This window comes from Scyliorhinus torazame, chromosome 12, assembly GCF_047496885.1.
Source record: "Scyliorhinus torazame isolate Kashiwa2021f chromosome 12, sScyTor2.1, whole genome shotgun sequence".
NCBI classification, from domain to species: domain Eukaryota; kingdom Metazoa; phylum Chordata; class Chondrichthyes; order Carcharhiniformes; family Scyliorhinidae; genus Scyliorhinus; species Scyliorhinus torazame.
In genome coordinates, this window is record NC_092718.1 from 94,281,747 (window position 1) to 94,307,161 (window position 25,415).

At 51.3% G+C, this 25,415-nt stretch overlaps 1 protein-coding gene across 1 annotated transcript in view; it reads left to right on the forward strand.

Annotated features, from left to right (window-relative positions):
• The first annotated feature begins 18,484 nt into the window (after positions 1 to 18,484).
• Positions 18,485 to 25,415, forward strand: part of LOC140386568 (nectin-1-like) — a 52,075-nt gene continuing 45,144 nt past the window's right edge. The window contains exon 1 of the mRNA XM_072468998.1: positions 18,485 to 18,596. Coding sequence (XP_072325099.1) covers positions 18,551 to 18,596 — 46 coding nt within the window. The 5' untranslated portion in view covers positions 18,485 to 18,550. The remainder of the gene's footprint in view (positions 18,597 to 25,415) is intronic.

A 25,415-nucleotide genomic window follows, 5' to 3' on the forward strand; every position in this document is an offset into this window, starting at 1 on the left:
GAGCCGGGGATGGGTGGTGGGGAATGCTGCTGGTGGTATTGGGGTGTGGGGGGGGTAGGAGTCGGGGATGGGAGGTGGGGAACTTTGCTGGTGGTATTAGGGTGTTGGGGGGGGGGTAGGAGTCGGGGATGGGAGGTGGGGAACGCTGCTGGTGGTATTAGGGTGTTGGGGGGGTAGGATTCGGGGATGGGAGGTGGGGAACGCTGCTGGTGGTATTAGGGTGTTGGGGGGGTAGGAGCCGGGGATGGGAGGTGGGGAACGCTGCTGGTGGTATTGGGGTGTTGGGGGGGTAGGAGCCGGGGATGGGAGGTGGGGAACGCTGCTGATGGTATTGGGTGTTGTGGGGGTGAGGGGGATAGAAGCCGGGGGTGGGAGTTGGCGAATGCTGCTGATGGTATTGGCGTGTTGGCGGTAGAAGCCGGGGATGGGAGGTGGGGAACGCTGCTGGTGGTATTGGGGTGTTGGGCGGGGGGTTTGGAGCTGGGGATGGGAGGTGGGGATCGCTGCTGGTGGTATTGAGGTGTTAGGGGGGCTAGGAGCCGCGGATCGGGGGTGGGGAACGCTGCTGGTGGAATGGGGGTCTGGGTGGGGGGGGGGTAGGAGTCGGGGATGGGATGTGGGGAACGCTGCTGGTGGTATTGAGGTGTTAGGGGGGCTAGGAGCCGGGGATGGGGAATGCTGCTGGTGGTATTGGGGTGTTGGGGGGGTGTTGGGGGGGTAGAAGCCGGGGGTGGGAGGTGGGGAGCGCTGCTGGTGGTATTGGGGTGTTGGGGGTGTAAAATCCGGGGATGGGAGGTGGGGAATGCTGCTGGTGGTATTGGGGTGTTGGGGGGGGAGGGTAGGAGCCGGGGATGGGAGGTGGGGAACGCTGCTGGTGGTATTGGGGTGTTGGGGGGGGGGTAGAAGCCGGGGATGGGAGGTGGGGAACGCTGCTGGTGGTATTAGGGTGTTGGGGGGGGGGTAGGAGCCGGGGATGGGAGGTGGGGAACGCTGCTGGTGGTATTGGGTTGTTGGGGGGGGGAGGGTAGGAATCGGGGATGGGAGGTGGGGGACGCTGCTGATGGTATTGGGGTGTTGGGGGGGTAGGAGCCGGGGATGGGAGGTGGGGATCGCTGCTGGTGGTATTGGTGTGTTGGGGGGGTGGGTGGTAGGAGCCGGGGATGGGAGGTGGGGAGCGCTGCTGGTGGTATTGGGGTGTTGGGGGGATAGGAGCCAGGGATGGGGGGTGAGGAACACTGCTGGTGGTATTGGGGTGTTGGGGGGGGGGGGGGTAGGAGTCGGGGATGGGAGGTGGGGAACGCTGCTGGTGGTTTTGAGGTGTTAGGGGGGGGGTAGGAGCCGGGGATGGGGCTGGGGAACGCTGCTGGTGGTATTGGGGTGTTGAGGGGTAGGAGCCGGGGGTGGGAGGTGGGGAATGCTGCTGGTGGTATTGGGGTGTTGGGGGGGGGGGGTAGGAGCCAGGGATGGGAGGTGGGGAACGCTGCTGGTGGTATTGGGGTGTTGGGGGGGTGGGGTAGGAGCCAGGGATGGGAGATGGGGAACGCTGCTGGTGGTATTGGGGTGTTGGGGGGATAGGAGCCAGGGATGGGGGGTGGGGAACACTGCTGGTGGTATTGGGGTGTTGGGGGGGGATAGGAGTCGGGGATGGGAGGTGGGGAACGCTGCTGGTGGTATTGGGGTGTTGGGGTTGTGGGAGCCGGGGATGGGAGGTGGGGAACGCTGCTGGTGATATTGGGGTGTTGGGGGGCGTAGAAGCCGGGGATGGGAGGTGGGGAACGCTGCTGGTGGGATTAGGGTGTTGGGGGGGTCGGGGGTAGGAGCCGGGGATGGGAGGTGAGGAACGCTGCTGGTGGTATTGGGGTGTTGGGGGGGTAGGAGCCGGGGATGGGAGGTGGAAAATGCTGCTGGTGGTATTGGGGTGTTGGGGGGGTGTAGGAGCCGGGGATGGGAGGTGGGGAACGCTGCTGATGGTATTGGGGTGTTGGGGGATGGTAGGAGCCGGGGATGGGGGTGGGGAACGCTGCTGATGGTATTGGGGTGTTGGGGGGGGTGGGATAGGAGCCGGGGATGGGAGGTGGGGATCGCTGCTGGTGGTATTGGTGTGTTGGGGGGGGGGGGGTGGTAGGAGCCGGGGATGGGAGGTGGGGAGCGCTGCTGGTGGTATTGGGGTGTTGGGGGGATAGGAGCCAGGGATGGGGGGTGGGGAACACTGCTGGTGGTATTGGGGTGTTGGGGGGGGGGGGGTAGGAGTCGGGGATGGGAGGTGGGGAACGCTGCTGGTAGTTTTGAGGTGTTAGGGGGGGGTAGGATCCGGGGATGGGGCTGGGGAATGCTGCTGGTGGTATTGGGGTGTTGAGGGGTAGGAGCCGGGGTTGGGAGGTGGGGAATGCTGCTGGTGGTATTGCGGTGTTGGGGGGGTGGTAGGAGCCAGGGATGGGAGGTGGGGAACGCTGCTGGTGGCATTGGGGTGTTGGGGGGGGGGGGGGTAGGAGCCAGGGATGGGAGGTGGGGAACGCTGCTGGTGGTATTGGGGTGTTGGAGGGATAGGAGCCAGGGATGGGGGGTGGGGAACACTGCTGGTGGTATTGGGGTGTTGGGGGGGGATAGGAGTCGGGGATGGGAGGTGGGGAACGCTGCTGGTGGTATTGGGGTGTTGGGGTTGTGGGAGCCGGGGATGGGAGGTGGGGAACGCTGCTGGTGATATTGGGGTGTTGGGGGGCGTAGAAGCCGGGGATGGGAGGTGGGGAACGCTGCTGGTGGGATTAGGGTGTTGGGGGGGTCGGGGGTAGGAGCCGGGGATGGGAGGTGGGGAACGCTGCTGGTGGTATTGGGGTGTTGGGGGGGTAGGAGCCGGGGATGGGAGGTGGAAAATGCTGCTGGTGGTATTGGGGTGTTGGGGGTGGGGGGGGTAGGAGCCGGGGATGTGAGGTGGGGAACGCTGCTGATGGTATTGGGGTGTTGGGGGGGTGGTAGGAGCCGGGGATGGGGGTGGGGAACGCTGCTGATGGTATTGGGTTGTTGGTGGGGGTGGGATAGGAGACGGGGATGGGAGGTGGGGAACGCTGCTGATGGTATTGGGGTGTTGGGGGGATAGGAGCCGGGGATGGGGGTGGGGAACGCTGCTGATGGTATTGGGGTGTTGGGGGGGTGGTAGGAGCCGGGGATGGGAGGTGGGGAACGCTGCTGGTGGTATTGGGGTGTTGGGGGGGTAGAAGCCGGGTGTTGAAGGTGGGGAACGCTGCTGGTGGGATTGGGGTGTTGGGGGGCTGTAGAATCCGGTGGTGGCAGGTGGGGAACGCTGCTGGTGGTATTGGGGTGTGGGGGGGTAGGAGTCGGGGATGGGAGGTGGGGAACGCTGCTGGTGGTATTAGGGTGTTGGGGGGGGTAGGAGTCGGGGATGGGAGGTGGGGAACGCTGCTGGTGGTATTAGGGTGTTGGGGGGGTAGGAGTCGGGGATGGGAGGTGGGGAACGCTGCTGGTGGTATTAGGGTGTTGGGGGGGTAGGAGCCGGGGATGGGAGGTGGGGAACGCTGCTGGTGGTATTGGGGTGTTGGGGGGGTAGGAGCCGGGGATGGGAGGTGGGGAACGCTGCTGATGGTATTGGGTGTTGTGGGGGTGAGGGGGATAGAAGCCGGGGGTGGGAGTTGGCGAATGCTGCTGATGGTATTGGCGTGTTGGCGGTAGAAGCCGGGGATGGGAGGTGGGGAACGCTGCTGGTGGTATTGGGGTGTTAAGGGCTGGGGGGGTAGGAGCTGGGGATGGGAGGTGGGGATCGCTGCTGGTGGTATTGAGGTGTTAGGGGGGCTAGGAGCCGGGGATGGGGGGTGGGGAACGCTGCTGGTGGAATGGGGGTCTGGGTGGGGGTGGGGGTAGGAGTCGGGGATGGGATGGGATGTGGGGAACGCTGCTGGTGGTATTGAGGTGTTAGGGGGGCTGGGAGCCGGGGATGGGGGGTGGGGAATGCTGCTGGTGGTATTGGGGTGTTGGGGGGGTGTTGGGGGGGTAGAAGCCGGGGGTGGGAGGTGGGGAGCGCTGCTTGTGGTATTGGGGTGTTGGGGGTGTAAAAGCCGGGGATGGGAGGTGGGGAATGCTGCTGGTGGTATTGGGGTGTTGGGGGGGGAGGGTAGGAGCCTGGGATGGGAGGTGGGGATCGCTGTTGGTGGTATTGGTGAGTTGGGGGGGGGGGGGGGGTAGAAGCCGTGGATGGGAGGTGAGGAACGCTGCTGATGGTATTGGGGTGTTGGGGGGGGGGGGTAGGAGCCGGGGATGGGAGGTGGGGATCGCTGCTGGAGGTATTGGTGTGTTGGGGGAGGGGTGGGGGTGGTAGGAGCCTTGGATGGGAGGTGGGGAATGCTGCTGGTGGTATTGGGGTGTTGGGGGGGTAGGAGTCGGGGATGGGAGGTGGGGATCGCTGCTGGTGGTATTGAGGTGTTAGGGGGGCTAGGAGCCGGGGATGGGGGGTAGTGGAACGCTGCTGGTGGTATTGGGGTGTTGGCGGTTAGGAGCCTAGTATTGGGGTGTTGGGGGGTTAGAGATGGGGAGGTGGTTCGGGGCCCTGCTGGTGGTGTTGTGGAGGTGGGGTGGTGTTGGGGGGGTTTAGAAGCCGGGGATGGGAGATGGGGACCTGGGATGGGAGATGGGGGCCGGGGATGGGAGATGGGGTCTGGGGATGGGAGATGGGGGCTGGGGCGCTGCTGGTGCTGTTGTAGTGGGAGGGTGTTGTTGGGGGGGGGGGGGGGGGGGTAGTATCCAGGGATGGGAGGCGGGGGCTGGGGCGCTGCTGGTGGTGTTGTGAGGGGTGTTGCTGGGGGGGTGGGGGGGTTAGCCAGGGATGGGAGGCGGGGGCCGGGGCGCTGCTGGTGGTGTTGTGAGGGGTGGTGTTGGGGGGGTGGGGGGGGGTAGCGACCGGGGATGGGAGGCGGGGGCCGGGGCGCTGCTGGTGGTGTTGTGAGGGGTGTTGTTGGGGGAGTGGGGGGTTAGCCAGGGATGGGAGGCGGGGGCCGGGGCGCTGCTGGTGGTGTTGTGAGGGGTGTTGTTGGGGGGGTGGGGGGGTTAGCCAGGGATGGGAGGCGGGGGCTGGGGCGCTGCTGGTGGTGTTGTGAGGGGTGTTGTTGGGGGGGTCGGGGGGTTAGCCAGGGATGGGAGGCGGGGGGCGGGGCGCTGCTGGTGGTGTTGTGAGGGGTGGTGTTGGGGGGGTGGGGGGGGGTAGCGACCGGGGATGGGTGGCGGGGGCCGGGGCGCTGCTGCTGGTGTTGTGAGGGGTGTTGTTGGGGGGGTCGGGGGGTTAGCCAGGGATGGGAGGCGGGGGCCGGGGCGCTGCTGGTGGTGTTGTGAGGGGTGGTGTTGGGGGGGTGGGGGGGGTAGCGACCGGGGATGGGTGGCGGGGGCCGGGGCGCTGCTGGTGGTGTTGTGAGGGGGGCGGGGGGGTTGGGGGGGTGGAGAGTGTGTTGGGATAGGAGATGGGGGCCAGGGCACTGCTGGTGGCGTTGTGAGGGGGGGAGTTGTTGGAGGGGGGGGGTAGCGGCCGGGGATGGGAGATGGGGGCCGGGGATGGGAGATGGGGGCTGGGGTGCTGCTCGTGTTGTTGTGGGGGGGGGGGGTGTTGGGTGTGTGTGGGGGGTTAGCGGCCGGGGACGGGAGGCGGGGGCCGGGGCGCTGCTGGTGGCCTTGTCGGGGGGAAGGGTTTGGGGGGGTGGGGGGGGTAGCGACCGGGGATGGGTGGCGGGAGCCGGGGCGCTGCTGGTGGTGTTGTGAGGGGTGTTGTTGGGGGGGTGGGGGGGTTAGCCAGGGATGGGAGGCGGGGGCTGGGGCGCTGCTGGTGGTGTTGTGAGGGGTGTTGTTGGGGGGGTCGGGGGGTTAGCCAGGGATGGGAGGCGGGGGGCGGGGCGCTGCTGGTGGTGTTGTGAGGGGTGGTGTTGGGGGGGTGGGGGGGGGTAGCGACCGGGGATGGGTGGCGGGGGCCGGGGCGCTGCTGCTGGTGTTGTGAGGGGTGTTGTTGGGGGGGTCGGGGGGTTAGCCAGGGATGGGAGGCGGGGGCCGGGGCGCTGCTGGTGGTGTTGTGAGGGGTGGTGTTGGGGGGGTGGGGGGGGTAGCGACCGGGGATGGGTGGCGGGGGCCGGGGCGCTGCTGGTGGTGTTGTGAGGGGGGCGGGGGGGTTGGGGGGGTGGAGAGTGTGTTGGGATAGGAGATGGGGGCCAGGGCACTGCTGGTGGCGTTGTGAGGGGGGGGGTTGTTGGAGGGGGGGGTAGCGGCCGGGGATGGGAGATGGGGGCCGGGGATGGGAGATGGGGGCTGGGGTGCTGCTCGTGTTGTTGTGGGGGGGGGGGTGTTGGGTGTGTGTGGGGGGTTAGCGGCCGGGGACGGGAGGCGGGGGCCGGGGCGCTGCTGGTGGCCTTGTCGGGGGGAAGGGTTTGGGGGGGTAGAGGCCGGGGATGGCCGGGCGTCGCTGTTGGTGTTGTGGGGGGGGTCGGGGGGTTAGCCAGGGATGGGAGGCGGGGGGCGGGGCGCTGCTGGTGGTGTTGTGAGGGGTGGTGTTGGGGGGGTGGGGGGGGGGTAGCGACCGGGGATGGGTGGCGGGGGCCGGGGCGCTGCTGCTGGTGTTGTGAGGGGTGTTGTTGGGGGGGTCGGGGGGTTAGCCAGGGATGGGAGGCGGGGGCCGGGGCGCTGCTGGTGGTGTTGTGAGGGGTGGTGTTGGGGGGGTGGGGGGGGGTAGCGACCGGGGATGGGTGGCGGGGGCCGGGGCGCTGCTGGTGGTGTTGTGAGGGGGGCGGGGGGGTTGGGGGGGTGGAGAGTGTGTTGGGATAGGAGATGGGGGCCAGGGCACTGCTGGTGGCGTTGTGAGGGGGGGGGTTGTTGGAGGGGGGGGGTAGCGGCCGGGGATGGGAGATGGGGGCCGGGGATGGGAGATGGGGGCTGGGGTGCTGCTCGTGTTGTTGTGGGGGGGGGGGTGTTGGGTGTGTGTGGGGGGTTAGCGGCCGGGGACGGGAGGCGGGGGCCGGGGCGCTGCTGGTGGCCTTGTCGGGGGGAAGGGTTTGGGGGGGTAGAGGCCGGGGATGGCCGGGCGTCGCTGTTGGTGTTGTGGGGGGGGGGGGTTGAAGCCAGGGATGGGAGGTGGGTGCAGGGCGGGGTGCTGCTGGTGGTGTTGTGGGGGGGAGGGCGGTTTTTGGGGGGGTTGAAACCGGGGATGGGAGGTGGCGGCGGGTTGGTGTTGGTGGCCCAGTTCCAACTCTCCATTTCCCAGCCTCCCCTTCAATCTCCTAACTGGATGCTTTTCTATGGGGTTCACTCCCACTGGTGGACACACTGCGGTGCTCAATGAGTTTTCACTGCAATGTGCAGCCTGCAGCATTTTCTTTCGCATGTTCCATTTGTCATGTGAGAGTACCTTTAAGAAATGGGTGTTTATAAATGGATGTGTATATACATATCGGTAGTGAGAGTACCTTTAAGATATGGGTGTTTGTGACTGCAGTGATCTCAGAGAGTGGGTGGAGCTGGGCTGTCTGTCATCTTTTTACTTTAGTTTTTGAGCAGGCTAGCTGCAGTCACAGCAGAAGGTGTATGAATGTCTCTCTAATCTAAAGACTGTAAATCGATCCTGGTGATTTAACATCAATAACAGTAGTGACTTTAACCTGATGTGCTTCTGATAAAGGTTTGTTTTTAAGTCGTATGGATGTTAAAAAGGAAAGCTTAAAGGTTTACTTAGTGTTGTAGTCTTTGGGGTTTGTATTTGAATTAATGGTTGCTAAGATGTTCACTGTAAGTTTTAAAAAGGTTAACCTGAGTTCATAGAATAAACATTATTTTGCTTTAAAAAATACTTTTCCATTTCTGCTGTACCACACCTGTAGAGTGGTTCGTGTGCTCCCCATACGACAATCTAGTAGGAATTATGGGTCAGGTGAACTCCATGATACACTTTGGGGTTCTCTAAACCCAGGCCATAACAAATTGGGTGCTCGTCCGGGATAAAAGTCTAACTATTGGATCGGCATAGTGAAATTGAAAACAGTGAGGGGTGAGCATATTGTGGGTGCTTTTCAGGTGTGGTATTTAATTTAAGTAGGGAGTGTGTTGTGGACAATGGCTCTTTCAGAAGCTCTGAAGGTTTTGGGGTTGGAGACGGTCACACGCAGTGCCTTAATAACAGTCTAAAAGCAGACTGTCAGATTTGGCAAAAACAGTGCAGTTAACATTACCTGACAAAATGCGAAAAGATGAGGTCATTATGGCGGTGGCTAAGCATTTAAAGTTGCCTGAGGTACAGTTTGACTCATTGGAAATAGCAAAAAGTGAGTTGCAAATTAAACAAATGGAACATGAGAAAGAATTAACGCAGCTTGAATATGAAAGAGAGAGAGAGGAAAAAGAAAGAGAAAGAAAAAGAGAGGAAAAAGAAAGAGAAAGAGAGAGCGAAGTAAAACGAGAGAAGAAAGGAAAACAGAAAGAATAGCCCTAGCAGAACAAAAAGAAAGAGAAAGGGAGATACAGATCAGGGAAAAAGATAAAGAGAGAGAGTTTGAACTTCAGAAAATGGCCATGAAACATGAGTCAGTTAAAATTGGCAGACGTAAATGGAAATGTACAGTTGGATGATACTGATGTGGATAGTGAGAAAGAGCGTCAAAGTCGAAGGCTCGGTGGGGAATCTATTTAAATATGTCCAAGCATGGCCAAGGTTTGACGGGAAGGAGGTGGAAGCCTTTTTCATTTCATTTGAGAAGGTAGCTAAACAAATGAAATGGCCACAGGACATGTGAGTATTACCGATTCAAAGAAAGCTGGTAGGTAGGGCAAGTGAAGTGTTTACATCACTACCGGAGGAGGTATCAGAGACATATGAGGAGGTGGAAAAATCCATCTTCGGTGCATATGAACTAGTGCCTGAAGCCTACAGACAAAGGTTTAGAAATTTAAGGAAAGAATTTGGTCAAACATGTTATGGGCCAGGGTTTAGAGAACCCCAAAGTGTATTATGGAGTTCACCTGACCCACAACTTTTAATACATTCTGGTATGGGGAGTACATGGCCCACTTTACAGGTGTGGTACAGCAGAAATGGAAAGTATTTTTTAAAGCAAAACAATGTTTATTCTATGAACTCAAGTTAACCTTTTTAAAACAAACAGTGAACATCTTAGCAATTATTACTTCAAATATAACCCCCAAAGACTACAAAACTAAGTAATTCTTTAAGCTTTCCTTTTAACATCCATACGACTTAAAACACCTTTTACCAGAAGTGCATCAGGTTACAGTCACTACTGTCATTAGTTTTAAATCACCAGGATCGATTTACAGTCTTTAGATTACAGAGAGAGATTCATACACCTCCTGGCTGTGACTGCAGCTATCCAGCTGTGAAAACGAAACTAAAACACACCCTGCAGCCTGCTCAAAAATGAAAGTAAAAAGCTAACAGACAGCCCAGCTCCACCCACTCTCTGACATCACTGCAGTAGTAAACACCCATTTCTTAAAGGTACTCTCACTACAGATATTTATATACACACCCATTTATAAACACCCATTTCTTAAAGGTACTGTCACATGACAAACATTCATGGAGTTTGAAAGGATCAAACAGAGTAATTTTGATAGGTGGATAAGGGCTTTGAAAATAGACCAAACGTATGAAGCTGTCAGAGAAATTATACATTTGGAAGAGTTAAAAAATTCAATTCCTGACCTAGTGAGAATTCATGTGGAAGAGCAGAGGGTTAAAACTGCGAGATTAGTAAGTTTGCAGACGACACAAAGGTTGGTGGAATTGCGGATAGCGATGAGGACTGTCGGAGGATACAGCAGGATTTAGATTGTCTGGAGACTTGGGCGGAGAGATGGCAGATGGAGTTTAATCCGGACAAATGTGAGGTAATGCATTTTGGAAGGTCTAATGCAGGTAGGGAATATACAGGGAATGGTAGAACCCTCAAGAGTATTGAAAGTCAAAGAGATCTAGGAGTACAGGTCCACAGGTCATTGAAAGGGGCAACACAGGTGGAGAAGGTAGTCAAGAAGGCATACGGCATGCTTGCCTTCATTGGCCGGGGCATTGAGTATAAGAATTGGCAAGTCATGTTGCAGCTGTAGAGAACCTTAGTTAGGCCACACTTGGAGTATAGTGTTCAATTCTGGTCGCCACACTACCAGAAGGATGTGGAGGCTTTAGAGAGGGTGCAGAAGAGATTTACCAGAATGTTGCCTGGTATGGAGGGCATTAGCTATGAGGAGCGATTGAATAAACTCGGTTTGTTCTCACTGGAACGAAGGAGGTTGAGGGGAGACCTGATAGAGGTATACAAAATTATGAGGGGCATAGACAGAGTGGATAGTCAGAGGCTTTTCCCCAGGGTAGAGGGGTCAATTACTAGGGGGCATAGGTTTAAGGTGAGAGGGGCAAGGTTTAGAGTAGATGTACGAGGCAAGTTTTTTACGCAGAGGGTAGTGGGTGCCTGGAACTCGCTACCGGAGGAGGTAGTGGAAGCAGGGACGATAGGGACATTTAAGGGGCATCTTGACAAATATAAGAATGGGATGGGAATAGAAGGATACGGACCCAGGAAGTGTAGAAGATTGTAGTTTAGTCGGGCAGCATGGTCGGCACGGGCTTGGAGGGCCGAAGGGCCTGTTCCTGTGCTGTACATTTCTTTGTTCTTTGTATTAGCAGCCAAAATGGTAGATGATTATGAATTAGTTCATAAATCAAAGCTTGGTTTCTGACATCAGTTTCAGCCGGTGAGGGATAGAAACTGGGGACTTGAGAAATACTCAAGTGGTAAAGGTAAAGGTGATCTGATGGGAGATAATAAGGAGAGTGTACCTCAGATTATAAAAGAAATCCAGGAGGGTGGAGAAGAAATGAAAAGCTTCAGATGTTTTCACTGTAATAAACTAGGCCATGTAAAGTCACAGTGTTGGTGGTTGAAGAAAAGCACTGGGAAGGCTGATGTGGTAAAACAGGATAAGAAATGAAAATGAAAATTGCTTATTGTCACAAGTAGGCTTCATATGAAGTTACTGTGAAAAGCCCCTAGTCGCCACATTCCGGAGCCTGTTCGGGGAGGCTGCTACGGGAATTGAACCGTGCTGCTGGCCTGCCTTGAAAGCCAGCGATTTAGCCCTGTGCTAAACAGCCCATTTTGGTTTGTTAAAGTGGTAAAGGAAAGCCCAAATGAAGCGAAGGAAGTGCAAAAGATTGTGCAGCCTGATCAAGAGATGATTGATAAGAAGGTGCCAGATCTCTTTCAAGAATTTACTTGTGTGGGTAAAGTTTACTCATGTGTATCAGGAGGAGCAGGTAAAGAAGTCACAATTTTCAGAGCTAGGGGAGCTAGTCAATCTTTAATGGTAAGAGATGAGGAGTTATGTAGTTTGAGAAGAATGTTGCCAGAAAAGGTGGTAATATGTGAAATCCAGGGTGAGAGGAGTAGTGTTCAATTATATAAGATAAGGTTGGAATTCCAGTGAAGAGTGGTGAAGTGGTCGTAGGAGTAATAGAGAAACTATCTTGTCCAGGAATACAGTTTATCTTGGGTAATGATCTAGCTGGATTGCAGTTGGGAGTGATGCCTACTGTGGTTGATAAGCCAGTGGAAAATCAGACAACTGAAGTGTTGAAGGATGAATATCCTGGGATTTTTCCGGAATGTGTAGTAACAAGGTTGCAAAGTCACAGGTTCCCATACCAGCCTCCCCGAACAGGCACTGGAATGTGGCGACTCGGGGCTTTTCACAGTAACTTCATTGAAGCCTACTCGTGACAATAAGCGATTTTCATTTCATTTCATTTCATTTCAGGTTAAGACGAGAGGAGAAATCAAAGAGTGAAGATGACGTTGAAGTGCAATTATCAGAAACTATTTTTGATCAGATGGTTGAAAAAGAACAAGAACAGGTGGAGGGTGAGGCGGATATTTTTAGTTCAGGAAAATTGGCGGAGTTACAACAGAAAGATATAGAAATAGAACGGATGTATCAGAAAGCATACACGGAAGAGAAATTTGGGTGTGTACCAGAGTGTTATTACCATAAAAGTGATGTCTTGGTGAGAAAATGGAGACCTTTACATATGCAGGCGGATGAAAAGTGGGCAGAGGTTCATCAAGTAGTATTGTCAGTAGGGTAGAGAAAGGAGGTGTTGCGAGTTGCACATGAGGTACCAGTGGGAGGTCATTTGGGAATAAGGAAAACTCAAGCTAAAATCCAGAAACATTTTTATTGGCCTGGACTACATAAAGATGTAGTTAAATTTTGTCAATCATGTCACACATGTCAAGTGATAGGGAAACCTCAAGCAGTGATAAAACCAATGCCCATAATACCCATTCCAGCATTGAGGAACCTTTTACAAGGGTCCTAATTGATTGCGTAGGACCGCTTCCTGAAACAAAAGGTGGGAATCAATATTTTCTGACTATAATGGAGGTGTGTACTAGGTTTCCAGAGGCCATTCCAGTACATAATATTACAGTTAAAAAGATTGTGGTGGAGTTGCTTAACTTCTTTACTAGATATGGACGACCCACAGAAATACAATCGGATCAAGGATCAAATTTTACCTCCAGGTTATTCAAAGAAGTTATGGATAACTTCGGAATAAAACAATTTAAATCAACTGCGTACTGTTCAGAATCACATGGAGCGTTAGAAAGGTGGCATCTGACATCAAAGACAATGTTGAGGGCTTATTGTCACAATTATCCAGAGGATTGGGATAAAGGAATTCCATTTGTACTGTTTGCAATTAGGGATGCACCTAATGAGTCAACAAATTTAGTCCTTTTGAACCAATTTTTGGTCATGAGGTAAGAGGACCACTTAAATTGATTAAGGAAAAATTGGTGAGTGGGAAATCGGAAATTACATTATTGGATTACGTGTCAAATTTGAGGGAATGATTAAATAGAGCAGGTGAATTGGCTAGACAACATTTAAAAGTTGCACAAAATGTGATGAAACGGGTAGCGGACAAGAAATCCAAAGTTCATAGTTTTAGTATTGTTACCAGTGGTAGGTGAACCTTTAAAAGCAAGGTTTTGTGGACCTTATCAGGTTGAAAGGAAATTAAGTGAGGTGAATTATGTGGTAAAAACACCAGAAAGAAGGAAAACTCACCGAGTGTGTCATGTGAATATGCTTGAAACGTACTTTGAAAGGGAAGGAGAGAAAAATGAGGAGGTTTTGATGATTCGAACTCAAAGTGACAAACCAAATCCAGATGACTGTGAATTTCACATACCTCAAATAAATTGGAAAATGAGGATGTTCTTAAAAATTGGGATAAATTATTGAGTTACCTTCCACAGGAAAAACGGACTGACCTGAAAGAGTTATTGATATCACATGGGCATATTTGTGGAGATAAATTGGGAAGTACTAAAATGGCTATACATGATGTAGATGTGGGAAATGCTGTTCCAATCAAACAACATCCATATAGGCTTAACCCTTTAAAATTGGCACAGGTTAACAAAGAGATTGAGAGTATGCTTAAAAATGGCACAATTGAAGTGGGTTGCAGCCAATGGAGCTCACCCATAGTGATGGTACCAAAACCAGATGGTACCCAATGGTTGTGTGTGGACTATAGAAAGGTTAATGCAGTTACAAGAACAGACTCTTATCCTATCCCATGTTTGGGAATTGCATTGTGAAAGTGGGACAATCAGCTATTATTTCCAAACTGGATTTACTTAAAGGTTACTGGCAGGTACCTTTATCCGAAAGGGCAAAAGAGATTTCAGCTTGTGTGATTCCAGATGGTACATACCAATTCAAAGTTATGCCATTTGGCATGAAAAACGCCCCAGCCACATTTCACCGGTTAACTAACAAAGTCGTTTCAGGATTACCCAATTGAATGGTATACATCGACGATCTGGAAATTTTCAGTCAGACATGGGCAGAACATTTGAAACATCTGATGGAGGCGGGTTTGGTGATAAACCTAGCCAAAAGTGAATTTGGAAAAGTCCAAGTCACTTTCCTTGAGGAGTTACCCATACCCTCGAGACAAAGGGAAATAGTGCAATTTCTTGGCATGAGTGGATTTGATCGAACATTTGTGCAAAGGTTTTGTCGCGTGATTGCTCCACTGATGGACTTGCTGAAGAAATGGCGAAAATTTCAGTGGACAGCGGACTTTCAACAGGCATTTGCCTGCCTGAAAGCTGTGATAACCAATTCTCATGTGATGGAGAATGACAAGGGACTCTGTGATCAGATTGAACTGAAGTATCTGACTTTAAAGAGAAATGCTGAGGCGTAGAGAAATGGACGGATCGTGCAAAGACCTTCTTGTTCAAAGAGACTGTCAATCAGGAAGGATTTCAGTTGGAGGAAGAAAAATGAAAAGAAAATGGACTATATTATTATACTTGTTTGTGTGTGTTGTTTTTTGAAACTAAAAAATATACTTATTGTGCGCATTTCTTAAAGAATGGTGAAATAGTGAAAAATGAAACCATCTTGAAGTTGATGGTTTATTTTTTTTCCTTGGTGGGAGGTATCATATGAGAGTACCTTTAAGAAATGGGTGTTTATAAATGCGTGCGTATATAAATATCTGTAGTGAGAGTACCTTTAAGAAATGAGTGTTTACTACTGCAGCGATGTCAGAGAGTGGGTAAGCTGGGCTGTCTGTCAGCTTTTTACTTTTGTTATTGAGCAGGCTGCAGGGTGTGTTTTAGTTTAGTATTCAGAGCTGGATAGCTGCAGTCACAGCCAGAAGGTGTATGAATCTCTCTTTGTAATCTAAAGACTGTAAATCGTTCCTGGTGATTTAAAACTAATAACAGTAGTGACTTCACCCGGATGTGCTTCTGATAAAGGTTTTGTTTTTAAGTCGTATGGATGTTAAAAAGGAAAGCTTAAAGGCTTACTTAGTGTTGTAGTCTTTGGCGGTTGTATTTGAATTAATGGTTGCTAAGATGTTCACTGTATGTTTTAAATAGGGAAACTTGAGTTCATAGAATAAACATTGTTTTGCTTTTAAAAATATTTTTCCATTTCTGCTGTACCACGCCTGTAGAGTGGGCCGTGTGCTCCCCCTACCACAATCTAGTAAAAGATGTGGGTCAGGTGAACTCCATGATACACTTTGGGGTTCTCTAAACCCTGGCCCATAACAAATTCCTCCTGAAACTTGTGCGGGGCGAGGTTTGGCGGGCAGTTTGGACCTGGTTGACTTAAAGTTAAAAACACACATTTCTTTATCCATTTCAGCTTCATTGGTGGGATTGCAGTCAGGCCATGTTGAGGGAAAAGCAAATCGCTCTCTGTATGATGGGCCACCATCTCTCTCAACTATTTAATGATGTTGAGATGTCGGCGTTGGACTGGGGTGAGCACAGTAAGAAATCTTAAAACACCAGGTTAAAGTCCAATAGGTTTGTTTTGAATCACTAGCTTACGGAGAACTGCTCCTTCCTCAGGTGAATGAAGAGGTGGGCTCCAGAAACATATGTATAGACAAAGTCAAAGATGCAAGACGATACTTTGAATGCGAGTCTTTGCAGGTAATTAAGTGTTTACAGGTCCAAACGGTGCAACTGTAGAGAGGGATAATCAGGGGTTAAAGAGGTGTGAATTGTCTCAAGCCAGGACAGTTGGTAGGCACAACGCAACGCCATCCGTGCTCTCAAGACCAACTGCAACACCATTCTCAAACCAGCAGACAAAGGAGGGGCCACTGTCATACTGAACAGAACGGACTGCTGCAAAAAAGTGTACCGACAATTCAACAACCAGGAACACTACAGATAGTTACCCGCAGATCCGACGAAGGAACACACCCGCCAACTCAACAGCCTGATCAAGAGCTAGGATCCAGACCTTCAGCGCAGCTACGTGCTCTCATCCCACGTACTCCCACGTTGGAGATCTCTACTGCCTCCCAAAAATACACAAGGCCAACACACCAGGCTATCCTATTGTATCAGGCAATGGGACCCCGTGTGAGAACCTCTCGAGGGCATCTTGAAATCCATCGTACAAGGAACGCCCAGCTTCTATCGCGATACAAAAACTCAGCACCCATGGAACAGTTGAACCAGGAACATTCCTCGCCACAATGGACGTCTCGGCACTCTACACCAGCATCCCCCATGACGACGGCATTGCTGCAACAGCCTCAGTACTCAACACCGACTACTGCCAATCTCCAGACGCAATTCTGCAACTAATCCGCTTCATTCTGGATCACAAGGTCTTCACCTTCTACAACAAGTTCTTCATCCAGACACACGGAACAGATATGGGGACCAAATTCGCACCTCAATATACCAACATCTTCATGGTACAAGTTTGAACAAGTTTGAACAAGACCTCCTCACCGCACAGAATCTTCAACCGACGTTATATACCAGATACATCAACGACATTTTTTTCCTTTGGACCCACGGCGAAGAATCACTGAAACGACTACACAATGACATCAATAAGTTCCACCCCACCATCAGACTTACCACAGGCTACTCTCCAGAATTGATTGTATTTTTGGACACACTCATTTCCATCAAGGACGGTCACCTCAGCACTTCGCTTTACTGCAAGCCCATGGATAACCTCACAATGCTCCACTTCTCCAGCTTCCGCCCTAAATGCATTAAAGAATCCATCCACAATGGACAAGTCCTCCGTATACACAGGATCTTCTCACTGGGTATCAGTAATCCAGAGGCTCAGATTTGTGCGGTGAGGAGCATAACAGATATCTACAGACGCTGAAAGGTGCCCTCGTACGAACGGGATATGGCGCTTGACTCATCGATCGACAGTTCCGGTGCGCCTTCCTCAAAAGACAATCATGGGACACAACAGACAGAGTACCCTTCGTCGTCCAGTACTTCCCCGGAACGGAGAAACTACGACATCTTCATCACAGCCTTCAACGCGCCATTGATGAAGACGAACATCTTGCCCAGGTCATCCCCACACCCCCACTACTTGCCTTCAAACAACCGCGCAACCTCAAACAAACCATTGTTTGCAGGAAACTATCCAGCATTCAGAACAGTGACCATGACACCACAGAACCCTGCCATGGCAATCTCTGCACGACATGCCAGATCATCGACATGGGTACCACCATTAAACGTGAGAACACCACCCACCAGGTACCTGGTACATACTCGTGTGACTCAGCCAACGTTATCTACCTCATACACTGCAGGAAAGGATGTCCCGAAGCGTGGTACATTAGTGAGACCATGCAGAGGCTGCAACAGTGGATGAACGGACATCGCGCAACAATCGCCAGACAGGAATGTTTCCTTCCAGTCGTGGAACACTTCAGCAGTCAAGGGCATTCAGCCTCTGAACTTCGGGTAAGCGTTCTCCAAGGCATCCTTCATGACGCGTGACAACACAGAATTGCCGAGCAGAAACTTATAGCCAAGTTCTGCACACATGAGTATGGCCTCAACCGGATTCATGTCGCATTACATTCACCCCCCACCATCTGGCCTGGGCTTGCAAAATCCTACCAACTGTCCTGGCTTGAGACAATTCACACCTCTTTAACCTGTGATTATCCCTCTCTCCAATTGCTCCATTTGGACCTGTAAATACGTAATTACCTGCAAAGACTTGCATTCAAAGTATCGTCTTGCATCTTTGACTTTGTCTCCATATATGTTTCTGGAAACTACCTCTTTATTCACCTGAGCATGGAGCAGTGCTCCGAAAGCTTGTGATTCGAAACAAACCTGTTGGACTTTAATCTGGTGTTGTAAGACTATTTAATGGGCAGCGTGTTTGTGGCTGATTTGTCGCAAACTCTAATATAAATGCGAGTGATTGATGTTAAATGCAGAGACCATTGAAGTTGGACATGTGCTCCAACCATCAGAGAAGTGTAAAGGGAATTGATAAAGATATAAGAAATCTTGCTGGATTCCATTTGTGTTGTGGGTTAGAATATGGCGCAATGTTAATGTCACTGGGTATCAGTAATCCAGAGGCTCAGATTCATGAAAGGACTACATGGGTGAACAGTCCACCACGGTCATTTGAACTACCTTCATAAAATCCGGAAATTAAAAGGTAACCTCGGTTAACCACGACAACTGACATCAATTGGTGCCAAAGATCCATCCCGTTCACTAGGAGGGGAAGGAAATCTGCCCTCCCTGGCCTCCATGTTACTCCAGCAATGTGACTGGCTCTGATGGAAGACCTGACAAGCCACATAATCCCAAGGACCATTGGGCATGGAGAACTCAAGCTGGCTTTGCCTCAGTGAATAAATCCCCAAAGTTGTATGGAAACATCAAAGTGGCTGGTTCCGTTGTCTTAACACATCGCGTTTGTGTAACAGAAGGGGAGAATTTCAAACCTGGGTCCTTCCTGTAAATGCCTCAGAAGCAACTTCCTTTTGAAATTGTGGTTCTCAGTGGAAATGAAACTGCCGGACATGGCAATAAAAAAAGACTGTGCAGAAGTGTGTCAGTTGTTTGGAAAATTCTGAGCAAATAGCTCATTCTCTCCGAAGCCTTCACTGCTCCCATCCCTTGGAGAATCACAGGCGACTAGTCCCAGTGCAGTAATGGCAGCAATGGTTTTGAAGTCAATTGCATTTCTTGCACTCTGCGGTGAGTTTTCAAGATTGTCACGTGATTTGGGATTTGGTTTTTATTTGCATTTTGAAGATAAGTGTTTCTGCTTTCTAAAGCCTGCTTGAAAATAGGGGATGCTTTCTTTTTGGTTCCTTCATGTAATGTCACATGGCACTGTTAACATTTATTTCCCATCGCTAATTATTCTTGAACCGCTGGAGTCCATGTGGTGTAGCTAAATCCATAGTTCTGATAGGGAGGGAGTTCCAGGATGTTGCCCCAGCCGCAGTGAAGGAGCGGTGATATATTTCCAAGTCTGGGTGATGAGGGACTTGGATGGACATCTCGAGGTGGTGGGGTTCCCAGATATCTGCTGCTCTTGTCCGAGATAGTAGTGGTCGTGGGGATGGAAGATGCTGTCGAAGGAGCCTCAGTGAGTTGCTGCAGTGAATCAGTAGATGGTGCACACGGCTGCGACTGTGCATCAGTGGTGGGGGGAGTGAATGTTGAAAGGTGCTGCCTAAGGAGACTCCATGCGTTGCTGAAGTGCATCTTGTAGGTGGTACACAGGGCTGCTACTGTGCATCAGTGATGGAGAGAATGAATGGTGGAAGGTGATGAAAAGGGTGCCAATCAAATGGGCTGTTGTGTCCATGATGGTATGGAGATTCTTATGTCTTGTTGGAGCCACGTTCATTCAGGCAAGTGGACCAAATTCCATTCTATCCCAACTAATACCTTGTAGATCCAGGACAGGAGGTGAGTTACTTGTTCCAGAGTTCACAGCCTCTAACCGCCCCTCGTAGCCCAAGTGGCTTGTCAAGTTCAGTTTCTGGTCAATAGTATCTCCCAGGATGTTGATGGTGCATGATCTAGCAATATAGTTATGTTGAATTTCAAGGAAAAGTTAGATTTTCTCTTGGTGGACATGTTTGTATATTGTCTCATGCCAATGTTACTGATCCGTTTTCAGCCCAAGGGAACAGGCCATCTTGGTCTGGGTATAATGGAATGAGAAATTATCAGTTGGCAATCTAGTTGTTAGAGACCCTTGGGATAAGTGACCATAATATGATAGAATTATTTATCAAGGTGGATAGTAAGGCAGTTAATTCTGAGTCCAGGGTCTTGAAACCCAATAAAGGTCACTATTATGGCATGAGGCATGAGCTGGCTATGATGGACTGGGAAACATTACTGAAAGGAAGGAAGTGGACAGGCAATGGCAGGCTTTCAAGGATCAAATAGATGAACTCCAAAAATTGTTTATTCCTATTTGGCACAAAAGTAGAAACAGAACGGTGGCTAAATGTGGCTTACAAGGGAAATTCAAGATAGTATTAGATTCAAAGAAGAGCCATACAAATTAGCAAGAAAAGCAATAGCCTGAGGATTAGAAACCACTTAAAATCCAGCCAAGGTGAAAGAAGGGATCGAACTACGAGGCCACCAGTCAGGCTTCCATCCCACCTGTCAAGGCGCCGTCGTCCCCACCCCCACCTCTCCGGCGGTCGACAAGGATCAGACGCAAGCCCCAGAGACTGGACTTATGAACATTTGTTTTGGTTGCTATGTTCTGTTTTCTCACATTAGACAGCTTTCTTCACATGTAAATACGTTCACATATGCCACCGCTTGTAAATATGTTAATATATGCCACCAAATGTTTGTACGTTGCAATGTGCCAACAAAACATAAAAAAGAAAGGGGAGATGTTATGCTATGCAAACATGCAGAGAATGATATACAGACAGGCACAGACAGGCAGCTAATGAACACAGAGAACCGGACATGACCAATAAGCAGGCAGGACACTCAGGGGTGAAATCTCACTGTAAAAGGCACGAGGCACTCACACTCCGCCTCGTGTGTTGCCTCCCAGGTGCCAGGGTGCGTGATGTCTCGGATCGTGTTTTCGGGATCCTTAAGGGGGAGGGGGAGCAGCCCCAAGTCGTGGTCCACATTGGTACCAACGACATCGGTAGCAAAAGGGATGGGGATGTAAGGCAGGAATTCAGGGAGCTAGGGTGGAAACCTAGATCTAGGACAAACAGAGTTATTGTCTCTGGGTTGTTACCTGTGCCACGTGATAGCGAGACGAGGAATAGGGAGAGAGAGGAGTTGAACATGTGGCTACAGGGATGGTGCAGGAGGGAGGGTTTCAGATTTCTGGATAATTGGGGCTCATTCTGGGGTTGGTGGGACCTCTACAAACGGGATGGTCTACACCTGGGCCAGAGGGGTACTAATACCCTGGGGGGGAAATTTGCTAGTGCTCTTCGGGAGGGTTTAAACTAATTCAGCAGGGGCTTGGGAACTGAATTGTAGCTCCAGTATACAGTAGGTTGAGAGTAGTGAGGTCATGAGTAAGGTTTCAAAGTTGCAGGAGTGTACCGGCAGGCAAGAAGGTGGTTTAAAGTGTGTCTTCTTCAATGCCAGGAGCATCCGGAATAAGGTGGGTGAACTTGCGGCATGGGTTGGTACCTGGGACTTCGATGTTGTGGCCATTTCGGAGACATGGATAGAGCAGGGACAGGAATGGTTGTTGCAAGTGTCGGGGTTTAGATATTTCAGTGAGGTCTGGGAAGGTGGTAAAAGAGGGGCGGGGTGGCATTGTTAGTCAAGGACAGTATTACGGTGGCAGAAAGGACGTTTGATGAGGACTTGTCTACTGAGGTAGTATGGACTGAGGTTAGAAACAGGAAAGGAGAGGTCACCCTGTTAGGGGTTTTCTATAGGCCTCAGAAAAGTTCCAGAGATGTAGAGGAAAGGATTGCAAAGATGATTCTGGATAGGAGCGAAAGCAACAGGGTAGTTGTTATGGGGGACTTTAACTTTCCAAATATTGACTGGAAACGCTATAGTTCAAGTACTTTATATGGGTCTGTTTTTGTCCAATGTGTGCAGGAGGATTTCCTGACACAGTATGTAGATAGCCCAATGAGAGGCGAGGCCATATTGGATTTGGTACTGGGTAATGAACTAGGACAGGTGATAGATTTGGAGGTAGGTGAGCACTTTGGTGATAGTGACCACAATTCGATTATGTTTACTTTAGTGATGGAAAGGGATAGGTACACACCGCAGGGCAAGAGTTATATCTGGCCAAAAGGCAATTATGATGCGCTGAGGCAAGACTTAGGATGCATCGGATGAAGTGGAAAACTGCAGGGGATGGGCACAATGGAAATGTGGAGCTTGTTCAAGGAACTGCTACTGCGTGTCCTTGATAAGTATGTACCTGTCAGGCAGGGAGGAAGTGGTCGAGCAAGGGAACCGTGGTTTACTAAAGCAGTCGAAACACTTGTCAAGAGGAAGAAGGAGGCTTGTGTAAAGATGAGACATGAAGGTTCAGTTAGGGCGCTCGAGAGTTACAAGTTAGCTAGGAAGGACCTAAAGAGAGAGCTAAGAAGAGCCAGGAGGGGACATGAGAAGTCTTTGGCAGGTAGGATCAAGGATAACCCTAAAGCTTTCTATAGATATGTCAGGAATAAACGAATGACTAGGGTAAGAGTAGGGCCAGTCAAGGACAGTTGTGCTTGGAGTCCGAGGAGATAGGAGATGTGCTAAGTGAATATTTTTCGTCAGTATTCACACAGGAAAAAGACAATGTTGTCAAGGAGACTACTGAGATTCAGGCTACTGGACCAGAAGGGCTTGAGGTTCATAAGGAGGAGGTGTTAGCAATTCTGGAAAGTGTGAAACTAGATGAGTCCCCTGGGCCGGATGGGATTTATCACAGGATTCTCTGGGAAGCTAGGGAGGAGATTGCTGAGCCTTTGGCTTTTATCTTTAAGTCATCTTTGTCTACAGGAATAGTGCCAGAAGACTGGAGGATAGCAAATGTTGTCCCCTTGTTCAAGAAGGGGAGTAGAGACAACCCCGGTAACTATAGACTAGTGAGCCTTACTTCTGTTGTGGGCAAAATCTTGGAAAGGTTTATGAGAGATAGGATGTATAATCATCTGGAAAGGAATAATTTGATTAGAGATTGTCAACACGGTTTTGTGAAGGGTAGGTCGTGCCTCACAAACCTTATTGAGTTCTTTGAGAAGGTGATCAAACAGGTGGATGAGGGTAAAGCAGTTGATGTGGTGTATATGGATTTCAGTAAAGCGTTTGATAAGGTTCCCCACGGTAGGCTAATGCAGAAAATACAGAGGCATGGGATTCAGGGTGATTTAGCAGTTTGGATCAGAAATTGGCTAGCTGGAAGAAGACAAAGGGTGTTGGTTGATGGGAAATGTTCAGACTGGAGTCCAGTTACTAGTGGTGTACCACAAGGATCTGTTTTGGGGCCACTGCTGTTTGTCATTTTTATAAATGACCTGGAGGAGGGCGTAGAAGGATGGATGAGTAAATTTGCAGATGACACTAAAGTCGGTGGAGTTGTGGACAGTGCGGATGGATGTTACAAGATACAGAGGGACATAGATAAGCTGCAGCGCTGGGCTGAGAGGTGGCAAATGGAGTTTAATGCAGAAAATGAAATGAAAATCGCTTATTGTCACAAATAGGCTTCAATGAAGTTACTGTGAAAAGCCCCGAGTCGCCACATTCCGGCGCCTGTTCGGGGAGGCTGTTACGGGAATTGAACCGTGCTGCTGGCCTGGTCTGCTTTCAAAGCCAGCGATTTAGCCCTGTGCTAAACAGCCCTGTGCTAAAAAGTGTGAGATGATTCATTTTGGAAGGAATAACAGGAAGACTGAGTACTGGGCTAATGGTAAAATTCTTGGCAGTATGGATGAGCAGAGAGATCTCGGTGTCCATGTACATAGATCCCTGAAAGTTGCCACCCAGGTTGGGAGGGTTGTTAAGAAGGCGTACGGTGTGTTAGCTTTTATTGGTAGAGGGATTGAGTTTCGGAGCCATGAGGTCATGTTGCAGCTGTACAAAACTCTGGTGTTGCTGCATTTGGAGTATTGCGTGCAATTCTGGTCGCCGCATTATAGGAAGGACGTGGAAGCATTGGAAAGGGTGCAGAGGAGATTTACCAGAATGTTGCCTGGTATGGAGAAAAGATCTTATGAGGAAAGGCTCAGGGACTTGAGGCTGTTTTCGTTAGAGAGAAGAAGATTAAGAGGTGACTTAATTGAGGCATACAAGATGATCAGAGGATTGGATAGGGTGGACAGTGAGAGCCTTTTTCCTCGGATGGTGGTGCCTAGCACGAGGGGACATAGCTTTAAATTGAGGGGAGATAGATATAAGACAGATGTCAGAACTGGGTTCTTTACTCAGAGAGTAGTAGTGGCGTGGAATGCAACAGTAGTGCACTCGCCAACACTAAGGTCATTCAAATGGCCATTGGATAGACATATCGAAGATAAGGGAATAGTGTAGATGGGCTTTAGAGTGGTTTCACAGGCCGGCGCATCATCGAGGGCCGAAGGGCCTGTACTGCGCTGTAATGTTCTATGTTCTATGTTCCATGTTCTTTCCACTGATGAACGTCTACAGAGTGAGTCAGGGTGTATGTACAGTATCACACCTCCAGCATGTGGTAAGAGCTAATCTGGTTCAGTCAGCCAGAGTAATCACACTTAGGTTAGCAGAGAGTAGAAATCATAGAGAACTGTGCTAATTGTGCTACTGGTTCAATAAATCAGATTGAACTAACTTCAAGGTCTGGAATATCTTTTGGTTAAAGCTGCATCCAGTTGCATCCTGTGTTACCCCAGAGTAACGCAGCAACCTCCACCACACTTCAGGGCAGAGGATTTCAGACCTGAACTACTCGCTGTGTGAAAAAAGTTGGGCAGGATTCTCCGTTGGCTGATGCCAAAATTGCGAAAAGCGATTTGGCGGAGAATCGGTTCTGACGTCACGATTGCGGCGGGTGCCAATTTGACGACCAATCGCAATGCTCTGTCAGCTTGACAGCGACGTTAATGCGGTAGGAACGCACGTACAGTAAACACCAGTTGCATGTCATTAGCGGGCCTGACCTGGAATTCTGCAAGACCTCCGCGATTTTCCACCTCCGATGGGCTGAGTTTGCGATGGAGCGGTTCACTTGTGCTTTATAAAATCGTGAAACTGGCATCATGGCTGCTGGGGGAGAGAGAGAGGTAGGACACGGCGAAGAGCGAATGCGGGTTGCCAGGACAGACACTGGCCAGGCTGGCTGGGGTGGGGGTGGGGGGGGGGGGGGGGGGGGGGCAGTGATGGGGGAACAGGCATTGTGGCCGGATTCACCGCCACGGAACTGGGGTGGTGTCCAGGCACAGACCGCCATTACCGTTGCCTGTAGGGCTGCCATCTTGCTGCAAGCCCAATGACCACCAACCTTGGCCCCTGGTTCTGCAGAGTGACATCGGCTGTATGGGTGCACCCACCTTAACCACCCCCACACCCCACCCTCTACCATAGCCCCCACCCTCCGGCAGGGCATCAGGCAGCCCACCCAAGGGCAGTGCCCACTGTTGCCCCTACGTGCGGGATGCCGGACAGGGGCTGCGGACTGTACCGACGGTGCCCCTGGCAGCAGGGACAGGTGCCAGGGACAGAAGCCCCCAAGGTGCCAGGCACGGATGGGGCCAGGGGTGCGGAGATATGGGGCAGGGGCACATGCAGGGGCAGAGTCCACTGTGCCAACCGGGGCCACCGTGTAGCCTGTTGGACGTGGTTGAGCACCATGCTAACATGTCGACATTTCACCCCCTGGAGGCCAATGGATATTGGAACTCAGCCAGCAATGTTGCCTACCTGCTAGTCTCCGCAGCCCTGTGGGATGCCATGCAGCTGGACAAGCTGGAGCTGCTCGAGGAGGAGGAAGCTGCAGCAGCGGAACGTGCAGCAGCGGAACCTGCCCCAGAGGAACTGGTGGCAGCCACTAAGGATGGAGAGGTGGCT